The 22107-nt window shown below is 38.8% G+C and overlaps 1 protein-coding gene across 2 annotated transcripts in view; it reads right to left on the reverse strand.

Moving 5' to 3' along the window:
* Prkd1 (protein kinase D1) overlaps nt 1–22107 on the reverse strand; it is a 332364-nt gene that overhangs the window by 39585 nt on the left and 270672 nt on the right. For both annotated transcript variants that reach the window (XM_059279910.1, XM_059279909.1), the window contains 9 exons: nt 21794–22004; nt 21555–21632; nt 19518–19722; nt 17926–18049; nt 16453–16530; nt 13842–14121; nt 12727–12779; nt 10790–10862; nt 9282–9388 (listed from right to left, as the gene is read on the reverse strand). In XM_059279910.1, coding sequence (XP_059135893.1) covers nt 9282–9388; nt 10790–10862; nt 12727–12779; nt 13842–14121; nt 16453–16530; nt 17926–18049; nt 19518–19722; nt 21555–21632; nt 21794–22004 — 1209 coding nt within the window. The remainder of the gene's footprint in view (nt 1–9281; nt 9389–10789; nt 10863–12726; nt 12780–13841; nt 14122–16452; nt 16531–17925; nt 18050–19517; nt 19723–21554; nt 21633–21793; nt 22005–22107) is intronic.

Here is a 22107-nt window from a genome sequence, read left to right on the forward strand (position 1 = left end):
TTCTAACAATTCGTGCTACAGGGCTCAGGCATCATAACTCTGGAAAGCAGCTAAAATTAGATGGCATTTTCATTTATCACATAACTCTCAGGTATCTGGGTTTATGTAGAAAAGAAGAGTTGGTTAAAACAACAGTTACAGATCCTCTGAAACACACCTTACTGGATGGACTGAAGTCTTTGGAGTCTCCTTAATTTACTCAGTATTCATGTGTCTGGCATACTTTGTGGTTCAGGCTCTTGTTGCAAAGGTCATTTGTATCTATGTTGTTCAAACACACACTATACTACCAGGGTTGCTGCAAACATATAAAACAGACAGTGATATGGCATGCTGGGCTCTTGGTCTTGCATGTCACACCACTGTCAGTTTTAGAAGGAATTCATAGAGTACTTTCTCATGGAGCCCTACTGGCCATGGATATGTTCCAGCTCACCAGCCCCCAGTTGCTGTCTCCAAGTTATTGGCATGGGAAGCTTTACAATCAGCATGATGCCTCTTGGTGCAAGGAATGTGCCTGACTATTTAGTTTTACCTTAAGATGCATTCTGGCTTGAATGACGTACTAATCAATACATAAGACTGTGCTTCTCATTTAGATTCTGGGGATCTACTTAGTGTTGCTGCTACCAGGAGCACACATCTAACAGTAGGTTCCTTAATAAATCAGACTGTTCAACGCCAGACCTTTCTGCCTTGTGTGCAAAGCACCCTTAGGTGGCATTTACATGCACTAGGGACTGGCTAGTGACAGAATACTAGGTTTCGTGTTTTCTTGGAAAGTAGAGTACTTCAAATGGTACAAATTAATGAACAAAAGAACAGTCATTTATGAAAGCAAGAAACTAGTGCTTTCCTTACATTTATTGGATGGAAGATAAATTCTGGGATATTAAAGTCCTGTTCACCTTACGTACTTTCCATTAAAAACCATTCTGTCATAATGATATCAAGGCATCTGCCTTTTATTTCTTTCCTGTGCTGATACATAACAGAAAACTGGAGAACGATAGGGCAAGGCAGATTGCTTTTCCTTGGAAAATTCAGGAAGTGAAGTCTAGGCAGCCAAGGATTTCTCTCAAGGATGCCTGTGGCTATTTACAAAACATGTTGTTATAGCACTTCCTGAGAAGATACGGTATCATAATGGCATAATTATGTTCTCTTATTGGCACTGTGCTGTGTTTTCAAGCCTTGGCTATGAAACCGGTGCTTCTACTCTGAGGTCGGCAGGCCAACCTACATGCTGGACAGTGAAAGCTCCCTCTGCTGAATGAGATCTGTATTTGTTGCCTCTGCATGTGGCTCTATTTTGTAGCTCACTGGAAAGAGTATGATTCAGACAGTTTCCATTTCAGTTGTGACCTTTTAAGGGCTTGCATATTTAGAAAATTTCAAATGAAACAAAAAAAAAAAACCTTTGAAACTCACATTGATATTATCTTAGGATAAAGTAAATCTTAACACATTGTTAAGAGAATATATGATCACAGTAGTACTTCAGCGAGACTAGATATAAGAACTGACACACCCTTCCCATGCATAAGTATGGCTGTGTCATTTTTATATGAGTGAAGCCACCAGCAAACTTAACCTAATGAATTCTGGAACCTCAAATGTACTCAGAACATTCATGGTAAAAAAGAGTTTCCTTATAAAAGATGCCATCACAAGTGATGTGTTTGTTCCAGTACTAATCAGTTCAGAATGACCCTACCTTAATGTAGCTCAAAAGTTTGATCCAGACACGGTAGCGCTTAGCTACAATAGCAGCATGCAGGAGACTGAGGTAATAGTGCCATGACTCTGAGCCCAGCCTGAGATATGTAGCTCATATTGAATTCCACACCAGCCTAGGCTACAAACACAGACAGACACAGACACAGACACAGACACACACACACACATACACACACACACACACACACACACACACACACACACACACACAGATTTGAACATCACCATTTCTTCCTTTCTATGTGTGTATATATGGTGTGTGTGTATGTGAGTGTGTGTGCACACATTCCATACATGGAGGTTAGAGTACAACTCACATGTCAGTGCTTGCCTCCCACCTTGTTTGACAAAGGGTCTCTTGTATGGGGAACTTCTGGGGGGTAGGTGTTTATGCCAGGCTATGTGGCCCATGAGTTCCCATAGATTCTCCTGTATTGCTTTCATATCTCACCATAGTCATGCACAGCACTATTTCTGGTTTTATATGGGTTTGGGGCATATGAGCTTTGGTCCTCACAACTGTGTGTCAGTACTTTATCCATCGAGTTAGCTCTATAGTCTGGAGTTCCTCTATTAATTGCTAATGACAACAGATATGCCTTATCCTGGCATCAAGAAAGGGCATGGATTTGGGGGAGCTATCTCATGATTAACAGCCCAGTGTTTTATATATACTTATGGAAAATCTGCTATAACCCTTTTTATTCTACTAAATAGAATTGGCTCAGTAGCAAGGTTAGGGATGGGTGAGGTGAACAAAATCAATACCTGTTCAATAAAAAGGATACTTAATGTTCTCATTCATATATATCCTTGAACATGCCCAGACACTACTCCATCATTCTCAGGTTCACCAAGTCTGGAATGCTTCCATCGAGCTTTAGATTTCAAAGTTGCTACAGACATGTAGTAAATATAACGAGTTTTCTCCTTTTCTTACAAAAGGAGAGACAGCTAAGTGCAAATGGAAACCAATATGCTGAGAAGACACAGAGGCAAATCCCATCATCTCTCAGGTTGTTTTGCCCTTTCTTGACTTTTCAACGTACAGGACAGTATAAAATGTCATGCTCTCTACTCATCATCAGGAATCTTTAAGCAAATCAAAAGGATGAGAAAAAAAAATCACAGACCATGAGGAAATATTTATAAAGATGTAAATTTTATAAAGGACTGCTGTTAAATATATCCAAAGAGTTTCCAAACTTAACAATAAAGAAAATTCTGAGGTAAAAGATGAGCCAAGATTTGACACCTCACAAAATATACAGACAGAAAAATCTATATTAAATTAAGCTCTACTCTACATATCATCAAGGAAATTCAAATTAAGCAATGTATTGGTACACCCCTGTTAGAACTGCAGACATCTGGACATCAGTAACAGCAGATTCTAATGAGGCAGTGGAGCTGTAGTGCTCTTGTTGGAAGATGTGAGAATGCAGTCTGGCCCCACCTCCAAGGAAGACAGTGTAGCAGCCTCTTGTAAAACTAAGCACACTTTGATTGCATGATCTAACAATTATGCACTTTGGTATTTGCTCAAAGAAATAAAAAAAGGGCTCTACACTGATTTTTAAAGCAGCTTTACTCATAATAATCAAAACTTAGAGGCAAGATGTCTTTCAGCAGATGAATGGGTAACTTGTTACATATCTGGATAATGGAATATCATTCCACCCTAGAAAATAAGTTATCAAGCCACAAAAGTACATGGAAAAAATTTATGTATGTATGTACGTACGTACGTATGCATGCATGCATGTATGTATGTATGTATGTATCTATCTATCTATCTATCATCTATCTCTGAGTGTAACAAGGCAATATGAGGGCTACATTGTGATTCTATTTACAGAACATTTTAATTAAGACATAAGGATGGACACACTTGAATTTTCAATATGTCAAAAGGCTGGAAAAGAGTGAGTAATGAATAGGATAAGCACAGAGAATTTTATTTGTCCAAATCCATAGACGTAGCATATACAGTGAACTTAATGCAAATTATGTGTTCTGGGTGATCATGATACACCAATACATCCACTGTAACAAATGCCCTTCTGTTGGGGGTATTGACAGGTGAGTGGGCTTTTTGATGTGTATATGGAAAATCTCTGCAGCTTTCTCTTGATTTTCTGTTTATTTAAAACTCTAACTAAAGAAAATAAGATTAAAAATGTGTATTATTTTCAAGTTGGGGAGATGGCTCAGCTGGACACAAACAAGAGGATATTAATTTGATCCCTACTACTTGGGTAAACAGTAGGTGCAGAGGAGAACAATGTCAACTCAGTGCTGTGGAAGGGAAGGCAGAAAGTTCACTAGTTCAGGAATGAAGACTCCAATGCCAACTTCTGGCCTCCACACATACATGGATGAGTGTACACATGCATGTATACATAAACGCATATAAGTAAATAAATAAAAATTTAAAAGATACTTTTTAAGAACATCAATCTACCTATACAACCAACACAATCTAGATTTTAACCCACCATTTGGGTTCGTTCACAGAACTATGCTTATTATTAGTATAGGAGTGACTTAATACTGTAATTTGTCGGGGTTTGGGAGACTAGTTTCTAGTAACAGAACTCAAAGGCAAATTTCACATACTCTGTATCTCGAAGATAATTATACAGACTTTCAAATTCCCACTAAGGCTAGGAATTCTAGTGGAACTTAGACAAGTGATGCAATATTTGAAAACCAATACCAATGGCTACAAAGACTGAAAGTAATGATTCAAGCTAACATGCACAGGGGAAAATAGGAGATCTTAACCTCAAAGAACTACAGGCAACTAAGAAATGCTGTGAGCTCCAGAGAAGCTAGAAAACAAGGAGGACCATAACAGGGATGTACGGATCACTTGGGAAGGGAAATAGAGGATATCTCCATGAGTAAACTGGGGTGGGGGCCAGGCAAAAGAGGGTAAGGGATGGGAGACAAGAACATGAGGGAATGGGATGGTCAAGCTGGGGAAGGGGTGGAGAGGGAAAGCAATGAATGAGATATCTTGACAGAGGGAGACATTATGGGGTAAGGGAGAAACCTGGTGCTAGGGAAATTCCCAGAAATCCATAAGGATGACCCCAGATTAGACTACTAGGAACAGTGGTGAGGGTGCCTGAACTGGCCTACCCTGGTAGTCAAATTGGTGAATAGACTGTCATCATAGAGCCTTCATTCAGTAACTGATGGAAGCAGATGCAGAGATCCACAACCAAGCACCAGGCTGAGTTCTGGTAGTCCATTTGAAGAGAGGGAAGAGGGATTACATGAACAAGAGGGAGTCAAGACCATGATAGGGAAATCTACAGAGACAACTGAATCACGCTCAAAGGAACTCACGAACTTTACACCAACAGCTGTGGAACCTGCATGGGACAGGACTAGATCCTCTGCATATGGGAGACAGTTGGGTAGCTAGATCTGCTTGAGGGGCCCCTGGCAGTGTGATCAGGTTCAATCCCTAGTACGTGAGCCGGCTTTCAGGATCCCATTAACCTATGGTCGGACAGACACATTGCTCACCCCTGACAAAGGGAGGAGGGGCTTAGTCCTTCCTCAACTGAATGTACCAGGCTTAGCTACCACTCCATGAGACAACTTACCCTGCTGGAGGAGGGAATAAAGGGTGGAGGGGGGCAGGTGGGGAGGAGTGGGAGGAGAGATGAGAGGGGGATCTGTGACTGGTATGTAAAATGAATTAAAAAAAAATAAAATCAACAACAACAACAACAACAAAAAACATGCTGTGATCGGGAGACAGTCTTCTCCAGGTAGGAGCACACCAATACCAAAAAGTCAGCCCAGAAAACAGACATACAAGTAATATTATACAGTCTGCACAGGGTGTAGTCATATATTTTTGAGTGTATATACATATATGTAAATAAAAGAAATCATTTTTCAAAACTCAACGCTAGAAAACTCTAGACCTATCAGCTATGCCTCTTTCTCCTCCATGCCTTCACTGGCTTGTGCTTGGATTTGTATGGTGAAAACCCCTTGAATATCACTCTTAAATTCTGAAAATGATTCCAACTTTTCTACTCATTTTGGAAGAATAGTTTCTTTGCTAAGATGGCTTTTCAGCCCAATGTCCCTTTCTCTCATGCATTTGCTTATCAGAAAGCTGTACAACTTTCACAATTTCACCAGTTACAACTTCTTTTGTAGTATCCCTGATTTCCAGATTGCAGTTAGGACTGCTTTCTGTGTACTTCCCCACATTTGTGAGTTTTGGACCATTATACCTGCCAAACCAAATGGAATTTACGCCACCCCTTATCCCCTCCTCCAACAGGGTAAGTTCTCTCATGGAGTGATAGCTAAGCCTGGTACATTGAGTTGAGGAAGGACTAAGCCCCTCCTTCCTTTATCAGGGGTGAGCAAGGTGTCTGTCCAACCATAGGTTAATGGGATCTAGAAAGCTGGCTCATGTACTAGGGATAGAACTCTGACAGATAGACAGAGGCCAGAAAATGGTGGCACATACACCTTTAATCCTATCACTTGGGAGGCAGACATCTATCCAGATCTCTGTGAGTTCAAGGCCACACTGGAAACAGCCAAGCATGGTGACACACACCTTTAATCCCCGGAGGTGATGGCAGGAAACAGAAAAGTATATAAGGCATGAGGACCAGGAACTAGAGGTTTTTAGGCTTTTAAACTTTTAGGCTATTAGCAGCAGTTCAGCTGAGATCCATTTGGGTGAGGACTCAGAAGCTTCCAGTTTGAGGAAACAGGAGAAGTTGGCAAGGTGAGGTTAGCTGTGGCCTGTTCTGTCTGATCTTTCAGAATTTACCCCAATACCTGGCTCCTGAGTTTTTTTATTTAATAAGAACTTTTAAGATTCATGTTACAAGTGATGGGTAGATAAGAAATCACAGAAATCTACTTATACTTATAAAAGTAAGGTTTTGGTACACTAAATATATGGACCAAAGAGTTTATAAATATTTTCCTATATTTTGTATACTCTACTATATACACCATATTTGATGTTTTATAATTCAAAATGTTGTTTTTCTTACATTGTATCATCAATAGAAACTCTACTATTATTCTTTATATAGGTAAACAAAAGGTATACTTCAAACAAAGCAAAAACACTAGGATAGTGAATAGAATAATATTCATACATGTTAGGTAAAGCTTTGTATGTGCTCTGATAGTCTTATATTATCAAATAAATTTCATCTTGACTCACAAGCCTTGGAAGAAGATTGATATTTCATTAAGCATACCATACCATCCATACTTATATTAGATTTTGAATTTAAAACATTCTATGATATATAGATATTTATATGTTAGTTTTCTGTACTATCCCTGATAATAATAAACAACCATTCTTTAACTCTAATTGTATTGATATGAAAAGAAGTCAAAATGACATGAATGTGCCCTTTGGGATTATTAAGCAGTAACTTTAAAATCTATATTCATTAACATTTTTCCCTGAGATATTATAATAATGAAATATTTACAGATAATGAAAACAGATATAAATGGCCCATATCCCTTACTTTCTGTTACCTGTAACCTTCTGTTACTAAAAAACAGCTAAAGAGAATACTGTTCTAATGATTGAATAAGATAATAGAACCCTTTCATATACACAGAAAAAATGTATATGGAAAAAAAGATGAATTCTTTTTTCTCATACTATATTTACCTAATTGTGAGGCCTTCTGTAAACTAACATACTGCTTTACAGAGTCAGAACCAAACCTCAACAAGGAGGATTTAGCAGAACTACCCAAGGGATATTTTTCTCTACTCAGCACTACAACTCAGTCTCCTGCAGACCCTTGAGCACTTCTAAGACTCCAGGGACATCATAAGCCAAGGCACCTGCTTCCAGAAGTGGGAGGGTACCCACTCCACACCTGGGAGTTCCTCCTCTGCAAAAGAATATGCCTCAGAAGACCATGTAGGAGTAGGGGCTGAAGAAGGATGGGCCAGACTTGAAAAGCCATCATTTGCTAAAGTTATAGGTATTACTTAGTATCTGTAATATTTTAGTATCTCTCACAGGATTGGAGCTCAGTGACTAGTCAGACTGGCTAGCCGGGATTACAGAAGCATGCCTCCTTTAAGTCCAGCTTTGTGGGGCTGTGGATCTGAACTCAGGTCCTCACGCTTGTGTGGCAAGTACTTTACCCACTTAGTGGTCTCCCCAGCCTCAACCATTACAACAGAATTTTTCTGGTTACAGACTAGCAAGTGCTGAGATATGAACACAAGAACTAGCATGGTAACCATGGTTAAGGGTACGCTTGTGAATAGATCCCTACATTCCACTGTTGCCCGAAGGCACAAAAAAAACCCCAAACAAACCAGTTTTAGAAATTCTGAGAACCATAAAACTATGTTATTCTTCTATACAAAAAGGCCCAAGTTTTTGGTTGTCGTTATCTCTAGCTTTGTTTCCCCCTCCCTCTCCATCACACTATCCTCACCTCTTTCTCTTACTAGATCTTGTTATGTAATCCAATTTGGTGTCCATCTAGCAATTCTACTGTCTCAACCTAACCTACATATTAAAACTACAGGCTTACCCTCTCAGGTCTGGCTAAAACCAAATCTGTTGTATTTACATACAAAGCTCAATAAATGGGAATTAAATGAAACAGTAAACTGCTTTGTTACTGATACATAATTAAAAATTTCAACAAAATTGTTTATCAAAAATTAGTACTAACTTGCAGAAGTAGGATTTATGGTAGTTATATAAAAGCATGTACTTATCAAACATATAAATTGAATAGACAGCTATATTGACCAGTTAACATGTAGCTGTTCAATTTCCCTTTGATCTCTAAAAGCTCTAACAATTATACACAATATACACACAATAACGTCTATAAAATATTCTGGTGTTACAGGGCTTTGTTGTGAAGCAGAGTTTTGTCATTTTCCACATCAAATAAAAACTCGCCGGGTGGTGGTGGCGCACGCCTTTAATCCCAGCACTCGGGAGGCAGAGGCAGGTGGATCTCTGTGAGTTCGAGGCCAGCTTGGGCTACCAAGTGAGTTCCAGGAAAGGCGCAAAGCTACACAGAGAAACCCTGTCTCAAAAAAAAACCAAAAAAAAAAAAAAAAAAAAAAAAAAAAAAGACTCACCTGGAGAAACAGGAAGGGCATCCATCAGGAGAACCAAGACAATCTCTTTCTCAGACACCTGTTACTTACACACCTCATATGCTCAGAGCTACAGATCCAGGTCACATAAAGGAGAAGGTCATTTTTAACCTATGACAAAATACATTCAGCATGTCCACCCTGAGAGTATGCATGTTTAAAGAATATTAATGACATAGTAATCGTTGGTATTAAGTACGTAAAAAAGAACAACTTTTGCATACTCAGGAAGGTAACATTCAGGCAAGTCTGACTCAGTTTGCCATTCCAGTTAAATTGATCTTAATTATCAATACTGTAGATATCAGGATAACTTTTGATTGTTGTATAGAAGTCAAGAAAGGGAATTTGTAACTCTCAAATGAGAATCAACAATTTACCTGTAAAATTGCAACCTCATTACGAAGCTGACTTTCTTGTTTTGTTGGAAATCTTAATTTGTCAATAATTTTAATAGCTACATCTCTTCCTGTTTTACGATGTTTACCTTTAAAATAAAAATGGGAAACATTAAAAATTAATTAATTAGGTCTTTAACAGATGTAATTAATGAAAAGTTTTGGACATATTAACTACCTTGAAATACTATTCCTTCAACACCTTTTATTCCCAGGGTTCCTTGGTCCTGCATCTCACTCTCCCTCCCTTCATTACCATATTGCCTTGCTTTTGTGCCTCACTTTCTTGAACACCAGTTCTCATATCTTGACTCATACAGACTCTACTTGAACTCTGCAATTTACGGCAGCATCTTCCTACACACCCCAAGCTTCCCGTAGCTCCACTCCCCAGGCACTGTGACCATCACTCACCTCTGAGACTCTCTGCCTCCATCTCCTGAGTGTCTACTCTTAATGCGTGTATTCTTCCTTGTGAATCTCCACCCCCATCAACACAGTATTTCCGTTCCTTCAGTGTCCAGTGTTCCAAACTGTCTTGAGTTTCCTGACTTCTCATCTTACTTATCACCCCTGCCTCACTGTCACACTATGTGCTGTGACATATATTTACTACACTCCGTCTACCATTATTTTTATTATGTAATTATTACATCACAGAAAAAGTAAGCATGGTCTCTCTTATTACAGCACTGCATATTAAGATAGGTTACCAGTCACTAGATTTTCATTTAAAAAATTGAAGTATTTTTATAAAAATCAAAATTACTTTGAAAAATAGGACAATTTAAATTTTTCATATTGTAAATTCTATATTTAGATTTCTCATAATTTTAGGATAAAATGTACATAATAAGCAAAAGTGTTAGGATTATTTTATAAAACAGAAACTCACAAAAATCTTGTTACTTATCCACATAAGAAAAGTTAAGATGTCATTTTCCATACCAGGAAAAACTTTACAATTATTTAATATTATTAACGGCTTAAGAAATATGACTGAGCCATGTAGGATCTAACTAAAAAATTCAGCATAGCCTCTGAAAGCTAAAAATTCAGATTCTATGAATTGGATATACTGTGGAAAACATTAAAGTTCAAGGATTTGGCTTTAGTGACAAATGGAATCTGTAAGAGTCTAGTCCAAGAGACTGAGAGAAAAATGAAACTGCCTGGTTTACAAATTACAGCCTCCATGTTTCCACAATATTTTGTCTAAATAAATAAATCAAACTGCTTCTACACTGTGATTAGGACTTGCAAAGACATAACAACAACAACAACAAAACCTTTTTAGGAATAGAAAAGTCTTTCAAAATTTACCAGTTTTTCAAAGAATGGCTCTCTCCGGAGAAACTTCTCCCAAAGTGACTCCTAGACACACAGATACATAGTCTTTCCGTGTTTATATTTTTCTTGGTAATATAATACTTTTATACACAGGTGCCTAAAATTTTAACTTCCTAAAAACTTTTATTGAACTAACTCACCTCCATAAACAATTCCAAACTGTCCAGAACCCAGAACTTCATCAGGAAAAATCTGATAGACAGTGCTGATGTCCTATAGGTATACGCCCAGAGAAAACAAAGATGGGGAACAAGCTTAAATCCTATTACACTTTAAAATTATAATTATTATCACCTTATTGAATATAAATATAATTAAATATATCAAAGGTCTTTTCAGACTTATAAATGTTGGATAAAATTCCATTAATTACATTAATACATTTTGAAACTATTTTGAAAATATACATTTTGAAAACTATTCTGCTGCTAAGTGCTTGAGATACAATACATTTTAACAGAGAGAAATGGGACCTAAAACCAATCAATGCCATTTATGACAAATACCTGAAAAAGGAGTTTTCTTTCTATACTATTAATTTAGAAATTTCATTAACTATTCTGAGGTCCCACCACATGTCTATAACAATCTTGCTTTACACTCTGGACAGAACAGTGAGGCTACTCATGGTGAGTTCTCATTTCTATAAGAACTTAAGCTATAGACAACTATTCTAGCATTCCTACTTTCTATATCAATAAACCATTCAGTATTCACTTGTGAAATAATAATTGTTGAATTGAGAGTGAGCTAATATGGGCTTCATATTCTGACATTTGGTAGGTATCTTCATAGAACCAGTACAAAACTTTTACATTTTATTCACCTGGCACTGTATATCCTAATAGACTTTCTGACAGTAATCCTATCATGCCCACCCCTTTCCTTCCTTCTTAGAAAATAACTAGAAAGCCTGTGTGCTGTGATCCCTTTGAAGAGTCTACAAGGTAAGCTCAAAACTCTTTAGACTTCCTTTGAAAATTCAATTCAAAATTTTCAGTGGACAACAATGGCCAACTAGGGTAAAAAGCCTCTGTGGTTCCTGGAACTATCCAAGAAATTTAGAGTAACCTGCATCTCCCAGGGCCTTTTCTGTTTAAGCAAGAGCAGGAGAAACCTGCTGTCTTGAGGGATGCTTCTCAGGATGAACAGCCCAAGCATCCATTTGACCTTCAACATGAAGTTTTCTCATGTAATTCATCGTTGCCTTTGTCCAGTTGAAAACAGTTCAACAAGTATTTCAGGGGCAAGGGTAGTCCCGGACAAACATCCATGGAGTTTATTCTTTGATAAACAATCCTAGGTCACTGTAACCTGCATGGCAAACTGCTCTGTTTGGTATAGTGAACAGTTAATGCTGTTGGTCACAGGAATGAGGTAGGAAAGGCCTTACTCCATTTTGTATACCGACTATAGTGATGAAATCAAGCAAACACAACCGCATGTAAAACATCTTACAACATGATCTGTAACTTCCAAAACCTGAACAGTTCCTGTTAGGGGGCACGGGTGACAGGGGTTTCTGATGTCTGCCACTTTCTTGAGGTCTAGATTGTGGCACGTATATTTGACTGAGAACATCCGCAACCCTTGTCCTTTATTAGCACTCCTTGCTAGCAAAGAAGTAAGCAACGACATGTTTTAGAACTTGTGCAAATAAAAATGATTTTATTTGTATATCTAATTTACTGTGCAACATCAACAATAAAAATTCAAGTATCAAGTGTAGGTCAGGGGCACTCTAGCTACCAAGCCTGCCACCTTCCTGCATTGTTCTCAATAAACCATTTGTCCTATTTTTGTCTTTAAAAAAAGGATAAATGTGAAAAATCCTACATTACATGATGATTGTCTGTTATGACAAACAGCCTTTGCTACTATATTATGGAATCTGGAAAAATCAATACACAATGTACTATTCATAAAATATCATAAAAGAAAATATACAGCAAATAGTATTTTGTTATTTAGAAAACATTAAAAATTTAAAATTTAGATAAATTAATATCTATCACATGATTTTTTTTATTTTTCAGTAATCACATTCTGAGATTTATATTAATTGACATAAACTCACCACATTTTCCTGAATCTGGCAATTTGAAACTGAAATGCTCACGGAAATATCTTCTGGAAATTCATGTTTAAAAAACAGACATAAAGTAGATGAAGTGTTAGAAAAAAAATAAGAGTGAGTATCAATCATCCCAGGGGACCATGCTTACATTAATCTCACCAATTAGATTTTTCTGCAAAAGTTCTATTAGAATATATTATACCCCTTAAAATTACAAACTCAGTCTATACTTGTTTTTTTAAAATATATTTGTTAGCATAGAGCTCAGATTAAAAATGACTTGGGTCCCAATTCTGGCTTTGACACACAGCGACTCCAGTACGAGCTGACATACAACTAATTTTCTAGAAATTAATTGTTTCTGTCAGAACATAGACAAATCATTAATTGATGGAGTCCTAGACAAAAATAGAGGGTTCTGATGAATTGCTTAGCTTACTTACAGTACATTCTTTATGTTCAGAATAATCACATATATCTTATTAATATACTGGCTGAAGAGAAAAATGATAATCATGACAGATCAGATATACTAAATGCTAAAACAGGTTAAGCTGCGGGCTGCATGGTTAATAAATATGATAGAGCTTCAGATCATAATTTTATACAGATATCCTCTATTTTTTTAGTTTATCTATAATATTTCATTTTGATTGTATTCTGGCTGAATCTATTTAAATAATGCACACAAATTTCTTCCTGGGATAAGGTAATCAACTGTAACAATGGTCTTTATATCATAGGCCTCAAATAGAGAAGTATAAGATGTGATTTGGGGGAAATATTTTTTTTTCATATTTGTGGCATTCAAGTGAAATTCAAACTAACTGGATGGGTTCTTTGGGGAACAATACCTCTGGACACTTGCGGTTGTTTAGTATATAGGTTATACTTGACTTGTAAAAGTTCTAATATACAATAAATACAATAATTTAATGAAGGAGGTATTTTAGCAAGCACAGCAGCTTCTCTTCGCAAATTCCATATTCTCCCACAACCTGAAGCCAGCACATGGAATCTTTCTTCACTATCTCAGTTGGGAAAGCAAAAGGTCTGTTACTGAACCATCAGGAGCCTGAGTGCATGCCATGCCAGATTACAGCCATTGGACTTACTATGTATGTTGGTTCCTGAGCCCACAGAGGAGCCCTTGGGGATGACAGGCATGAGCGCATGCTGAATGGCCACCTCCCACATCCTGGCCACATCTGCACCAATGCCGCTGGTGAAAACACTGTTGTTCGGCGGAGGGCTTGAAGGGTTGACCACATTTTCTCCCACATAATACACTACATTTGCTGTGGTGATTTCAAAACAGTGAGGATTGGCTCCAATGGGAATTAATTCTGAAGGTTTGGCAGGTTCCAGACATAAAATTTCTGATAAAGGAATTTCCTGCGGAAGACAAAGTATGGTGAATGTACTTTAACAAAACATGCCAACTATTAAAGAAAATCCACACCATGTAAGGAAGGAAATTACAAGCAGACACAATTCACAGAAAATACTTCAGAACATATACAGCATACACACAACTACTAAAATCTATGCCATGTAAGGAAAGGAATTACAAAATTTACAGAAAATATTTTATAACATATACAGCATAAAATTTAATTTTTTGTAACAAGGCCTTACCATACTTTCCCAGACATTTCAAGGTGTTTTTTGTTTGTTTGTTTTGTTTTGTTTTGAAACAATGGTTGTGTGGCAGGTGGAAGAGTCTAGCATAGCTATGAGGCAAACTGTACATTTTTTAATGCATTGGGGCATTCATGGCTGTTTTTAATTTAAGTGTTCTTTAAAGCACTTCAGTCAAACATGTTTTAATCCAATACATGCTAATATAATGTAGTTATATAGGTAAGTGAGTGTTCATCAATGAAAACCACAGCAAGCAGTTTATAAGTAGTTTTGTTTTTAAGTTATGTGTGCCTGGATCTGTCTTACCCTACCCATCTTTAAACTCAGATCCTTGGGCTTATGTGAATGATTCATCTCTTCCAACCCCAAAACTAGTTGTTTCTTTTTTTTTGTTTTTTTGGTTTTTTTTTTGTTTTTTTTGTTTGTTTTTTTTTTCCCCGAGATAGGGTTTCTCTGTGTAGCTTTGCGCATTTCCTGGAACTCACTTGGTATCCCAGGCTGGCCTCGAACTCACAGAGATCCACCTGCCTCTGCCTCCCGAGTGCTGGGATTAAAGGCGTGAGCCACCACCGCCCAGCAAAACTAGTTATTATGATGGTCATTTAATTATTGAAAATATTAGGTGCCATACTGTACCCCAGGAAGCATTAAGTAACTAAAGTAATAATTTTATTTTATTCTTTTTCTATTTAAAATGTAAAGCAAGAGATATTGAGACCATGATTGGAAAAAGCACAGAGACAAATAGCCAAACTAGTGGAAACACATGAACTATGCACCAATAGCTGAGGAGCCCCCATGGAACTGGATCAGGCCCTCTGAACTATTTAGGAGGCCCCCAGGCCCCCAGGACCTGTCCTTAGTGCATGAGCTGGCTTTTTGGAACCTAGGGCCTATGCTGAGACACTTTGCTCAGCCTAGGTGAAGGGAGTAGGGGACTGGACCTGCCTCAACTGAATCTACCAGGCTGAGCTGAATCCCCAGGGGAGTCTTTGCCCTGGAGGAGATGGGAATGGGAGGTGGGTTGGAGGGAGGGGGACGGGAGGAGGGAGGACAGGGGAATTCGTGACTGATATGTAAAATTAAATTAATTATAAAAATTTAAAAAAAATCGAAAAAAATGTAAAACTACTTCCTTTTATGTCACATCAGTATAAGGTCGCATGGAGAATCAAAGGAACTAAGCTAGGTACTACATCTGTGTCATTTAATGTAGATAGACAGACGATTGCTGGTCAATAAATAGAAGAAACTGATCCTAGTAAGTACTGGCAGTGGGGAGGAACAGCTTTACTTGTTAATCTCCAATGCTGTGCTAGGTTCCTGAGGATCTCAGAATTTACTCTGAGTCAGTGGCTGTGACCACCCACTGTGCTAAGATACTCCACCCACTGTGCTAAGATACTCCACCCACTGTGCTGATACTCCACCTACTATGCTAAGATACTCCACCCACTGTGCTAAGATACTCCACCTACTGTGCTAAGATACTCCACCCACTGTGCTAAGATACTCCACCTACTGTGCTAAGATACTCCACCCACTGTGCTAAGATACTCCACCCACTGTGCTAAGATACTCCACCTACTATGTTAAGATACTCCACCTACTATGCTAAGATACTCCACCCACTGTGCTGATACTCCACCCACTGTGCTAAGACACTCCACCTACTATGCTAAGATACTCCACCCACTGTGCTAAGATACTCCACCTACTGTGCTAAGATACTCCACCCACTGTGCTAAGATACTCCACCCACTGTGCTAAGATACTCCACCTACTGTGCTAAGATGCTGTGCTAAGATACTCCCCCCCCCCCCATTTCCTTTTCCACCATCCTGCTGCTCCTCATCATCTCCTGAGCCAGAAGCACATTGCAGGACATGGTGAGATTCATAGAGGGGTCCAGAGGTTACATCCAGATTCCTACAAAAATTCTGTGGCCCAGATGAAAAGCCCTAGCTCAGAAGGAGCCCAGGAATGGTCACACAGCTGGATGTGGACAACATTCCTTATTCCCTTCCCTCCCAGGGGAAGGCAAGGAGGAGCATGAGCAACCCTGAAAGCAGCCTGCCTCACCTTGTAGTACCGGCTTCCTGTGTCATTTTGAAAGAGCGTGATGCACTTGCTGTCCAACCTCCAGTAATGCCTTTTCCGCTGAAATAGAAGTCACAAAACGTTAAAGATAAATGAGCTTTCTAAAAACAAGGTGTTTTTTTTTTTGTTTTTTTTGTTTTTTTCAGAGAGAACATGGATTCGATGGTGAAAGTGTGAGGCCATTGGACCAACAAGACTCACAGTTTGACTCTAGAAGCTGACGAAGGAACATAATGTGACAGGTTTCTGTACCTACCTTGGATGCAGTGAATAGTAACAGAGATAACAGATTAGCATCCTGAGAAATACCTGGTACTTCATATGTGTAATGAATGGCAAAAAAAAAATTTTTAACGTTTATTTGCTTAAAGAGCTAAAGGGGATTTTGTAGTTTACTATAAAACAGAGCTTAATAACCGTTAGAAAGTTTGTACGTGCATATCTTTCAGAACATGATAGACCCTGATGATTCAGCTAGTAGATTTCACATCTACTCTACTTGAACCCACTTCTATTTGATTTAGTGATAGGTCACTAAATCAAATTCATTTGATGGAAGGTGTGACCTCATGGATCCAAGTTAATGAAAGTAGAGAAATGCACTTGGCAGGGTTACATTCTCACCAGCTGACTCCTGAACTTGCGGTTATGACTTCATGACTGAGCCTTTCCACTTCAGCACCTGGCCTACGTGGACGTGCATGCAGCTACATCTTTTCAGAACCAAAGTCTTATTTTCACAACCACTCACAGACCAGAGACACATTAAATAGACTTGAAACATTTTCCAATAAACCCAGGAAGAAACCACCAGTGTTCACTTGAGTCTTGAACTAAATATCCTCTCCCATAAGAAGGTTTAAATTATAAATGATCAATTAAGGCACGCATGTGTCTTTATCTAAAGGCACAATAGAAATCCTATTGATGGGTAGAGACGAGGAAAGTGCAGTGTAAGTCTCCCCCCAAATGTCAGTTAGTGAAATTCTGAACCATGGCTCAAGGATGCCATCTTCTATCCACATACACAACTTTATTATACAGCTATTAGAATTCTACTTATATTATGAGAAACAGACTTCAGGGTAATCACACACCTATGTGGTTGAATTTTTAAACAAAGAATTTAGGTCTTGAGAATATGTAACATTCATCAACGTTTTCTCTTTCTCCCTAAACTGCAGTTTCTTTTAAAACTCTAGACCACAGAGGGGTATACTGAAAATACACTTTCACAGCTGCCCTGGAAACGACAGGTAGACAGCCCGGTTGTCTGCAGTCTTTTCTTTGCTGTAATTACTTGGTACGGTTTTATTCTAACCCCATTTCTTATTCACCTACAGACAGCGTGTGCTCGGCTGACCCCATGCCTCTGCCGTGAGGTCTACTCCAAGGACTCATATCCCACAGTCCTCTGAGGAGGCAGCGTCACATGGAGCGCTTCTGTCTCCTTACCAGTGTGTCCTTGCTGGTGTAATGGACCATCCAGCCTTCTTTCATCACCGTGCTGCTTCTCCGCTTCGTGTGCTTGACAGACTGCACCACCCGCATGAGGGGGATGTTGTTGCTTGTCGAAGGGCTTGAAACATCAAAATATGTTAGGAGAGAAGTATTTTCACATTCAGATCTTCTTTCCCTGAATAAAAGCTCATTTAAACTACTGCAAAGCAGAAGTCAAAGAATCCACATCTCATTTTCAGTGAAACGTACTGTCAGGGGTTGTTGTTCAGAAGGGAGCTCCTCGGAAGAGTGACAGGTACTTGAGATGCTCACTTTCTAACTCCCTAGGCACAGAAAGAAGCACTGGGACTCTTACACTGATCAAGATGGTGTTCACATTTGTAGGAAAACAAGAGAGTTCACTGTCAGTGTTTTGAAGCCACAGTATTCAAAACTTCATAGGAAAGTTTATTGTATATAATAGGCATGATAATAATAATTTATAGATTATGTACTATGGTATTATGATTGTAGCATTTCTGCATGAACCATGTCTGAGTGATTTCTTTAAAAAAACACTAGAACTTGCCATTTTGAGTTGCCTTTTACGTAGCATATAATTCATGGGATTATTCTCATCCTTCTTCTTTTTCTCTTCTAAGTGACTCTAACTCTTTCTGGATTTTTTTTCCACTCTCTTCCTCTTCATCCTTCCCTTTATTTCCCTCAAATCCTCAGGCACAGAAGAAATGTATGTTCTTCAAAGGGAAGCCAGCTCATAAGACTGATACTTTTCACTAATAAAAGAATGCTTATTATTCCAGTAAATGGAAGACATGCAATATATTCTTGCATGATCATGGTTAATTTCAATGTGGTAATGAATTTGGCATTTATAAAAAGGATAGAAAAGTGTCAGTATGGTTTGTAATGTCAATTAGAGTGGGAAACTTTTCCTGTAAGTGGTCAGGTGGTGAGGATCATGGGGTTTTGCAGAATTCACCATTTAACCACTGTATTATGGAAGCAGCCACAGGCAGTGTGAACGGGCAAGGTTGGCACATGAATGGGTATGGTTGCAATAAGATTCAATTACAAAGCAGGCAGCAGTTCCATTTGACCTGGTGGCCATGCTGGACTGACTACTAATATGGAAAGTAAAGATCACCCAGGGCTAAAATAATAAATGTAGATAATAGGTAGAAAATTACATATATTTCTGAAATAAAATGAAGAGCAATGAGGTGCACACAGAATGTGATATTTATAATAGGGGTCAGTTTTAAAGTAAGTGATTTCTGCTGAGGTTCAGCCCTGATTATTGCATTTCCACATGGTGAAATTAGAGTTACTATTAACTATTAACTTAATAATGACCACAGGAAATAGGTGTATCTCTCCTGCACAAAGAGAATGGGTCAATAGAAAAATAAAGCCAGGACTGATGCAAGCTCTCTTCCCAGGGCAGCCAGGCTGCCTAGTTCCAAAGGCTTTCCTCTACATTATACAGCTCTTCACAATGAAGTCAGGCACACCCTTAGCTTCTTTTATAGACTTGAAATCTCCTTTATAGACTGAAACTGCTTGAGTCCTACTGGGGCTCTGACCTGATGGTCCTGTTGGAGTCCTCCTGGTCTGCGTCTGGATCCTGCATCTCTGCACCATCACTCTGGCCCTCTGCCATAGCCATCTCGGCATCCTGGACCAGGGCCTCCTCCATGTCATCCATGAGTCCACTGTTCCGCTCGCTGTCATTGTCATCACTTCCTTCTTCCATAACCACATCAGACTCCGCCCCAGGGCTAAGCAAATCTAGAAAAGTGTTGGGGCCCAAGAAGATAAGTCTGAAATCTTGGAGCCAGGGCTTAAAGGGAAAGACAATCCTAACAGATCACCTACAAGCCCCGCAAGCTGAATCCTACGAAGAACTCATCTTCTCATTTCCTTTTTCACCTTTATTCATAGGATGTGAATGTATGAGACAGTCAACAAAATTTCACAGCCTGGTGCTTGTTTCCCAGGTCTCTAAGGCAAAAACAAAACAACAACAACAACAAAAACAAAACAAAACAAAACAAAAAAACAAAACCCAAAACATTAAAAATGAAGAAATTCTCTAAAATGAAGCCCACAAGTCCAGTGCTAGGAAGCCATGTCCAGGCATAATTGACCAGGAAACTGTAATAATTCATAGGACAGCCCTCTTGGGGGAAACACACACACACACACACACACACACACACACACACACACACACTCATGCAGGGGTAAGTTAACATGAAAAAAAAAGTCACCTATAACTACTACTGCAGTTAACTTCTTAAATCATGTATCCCAATATATTAAATTTTTCACATAAACTACAACTTTTAAATACCTCAAGTATTTGCTATTTGAATATTAAATCCTGTCCATGTGCAGTTGACAGCAATGGTAAAATTTTAATTACTTCACTAATGCAAATTACTCATTTGAAAATAAGAAAAACAGGTCAGTCAGAGACTCTGAACCTCCAAGTCTGGGAAATTCCCATTTTTACCACATTGCTCTGACTATACAGAAAAATGCAATCTTCAAGTCATCCACATCACAAACTTCTCCATTTCCCCTGGGTTCTATTTATCAAGTCTAATTGAAATTCCCTGGGATTGAAAAGAGTCAATATCACATGACTCAGAAAGTGGGAAATTTGCCAAGCTATCGATTTTGCCAGCCAACTTTGGACCTTTATGCTAGAAATCTGTGTGTATAAGAATGTTTTCCAAGAGAGTGCCTCACCCCCGCCCCCCTGCTTTTTGCTCCCTACCAGGTCTATTTCTTTGAGAGTAAATGCAATCATGTATTCTTTAGCTTTTCATAGCACAAATGTCTGTTTATTTTTCTGAGCTTCTATAACCGGGGAATCTGGACATGTATTGGTGTGAAGATTAAACAGACATAGTTCATGGTCTTTAGGAAAAGGGAGCCTGGGATCCTAAGTCACAAATGGGGACAACCCTAAGAACACTACCTAGGGGGTGGGATGAATCAACGTTAATTCATGTCCTGGGGTTGTTCCCAAGAAAATATTCCCAAATATAAGAAGAAAAACACTTTCTGACAGTTAAGGTCTTCTTCCTATTCGGGCTCAGGGTCACACTCATGTGCATACTGGAAGCAGTAATCTGCAGAGGCTAGACGTCTGTAGCTGCTTGCCTCTAGTCCAGTCTGTGATTGTGACCTTCATCAGAGGGTGGGGAGTGACGTTAACTTGTGTCTCAAAGCTTAGAGGAAGCAGGGCACAGAAACTGAGAGGGAGCAGTGGTTTGTAGGTATTCCAACATGGTCTATATTTCTGAATGAACCAGACTTAGGGAATGAAATAAGGGTAAGCAACAAATGACAGGCATGCAAGTGTGGACATGAATTGTGTTCCGTGTGAAGATTTTATTATTATTATTATTATGATTATTATTATTACCATTATATCAAAACCCAATGATCTGAAATGGAAGTTTCCATTTCAGAGAGGAACCTGAACCATTATTGATTTGTGGCTGAGATACAAACACGAAAATGAAAGAGGAAAAACCCTGACAAATCATAAATTCTACCCTCTGTGATTGGCATGCGACACAGAAGGTGACTATGAATCTGTCCCCTACCTCCATTGATGGTCACTTCACCCAAGCAGTTGTTTGGTACTTTCGGTGCACAGCGTTTGTGACAGTTGAATCTGCAATCTAATCATGATGATTTTTAAAACAAAACAAAAAAAACAGAAATGTATCAGTTAGAGAAAACGTGACACAAACATACAGTAACTTTCAAAGAAAGACGATTCATTTAGGGCTTCAAGGGTGGCAGGCGGCCAGCGGCGACGGGGGGCCGAGGCGGTCCTCACCTTTGCACTGCAAGCCTTGCCGGAAGAGGCCCTTGAGAAGCTTTTTGCAGAACTGGCATACTGTGGGCCGAGTGTAGGAATGGATGACAAAGGTGTGCGGCACCTTCACCTTAGACATCAAAATCTTGTCAAGCTGAATTGGCCGTCCAATGTATGATTGCGAATTTGACCTCTTCTCGCGACCAATGAATGACTCTGATGGTGACTTTTGCTATGTTTTGAGAAATCATAAAGGGCGACACAGTGTCAGAGAGGCGACTTGATTTAACTGTATTTTAAAATTTCATTTTGTTTGGCTACCGAATTCAACGACT

Source organism: Peromyscus eremicus, chromosome 14 (genome assembly GCF_949786415.1).
Source record: "Peromyscus eremicus chromosome 14, PerEre_H2_v1, whole genome shotgun sequence".
NCBI classification, from domain to species: domain Eukaryota; kingdom Metazoa; phylum Chordata; class Mammalia; order Rodentia; family Cricetidae; genus Peromyscus; species Peromyscus eremicus.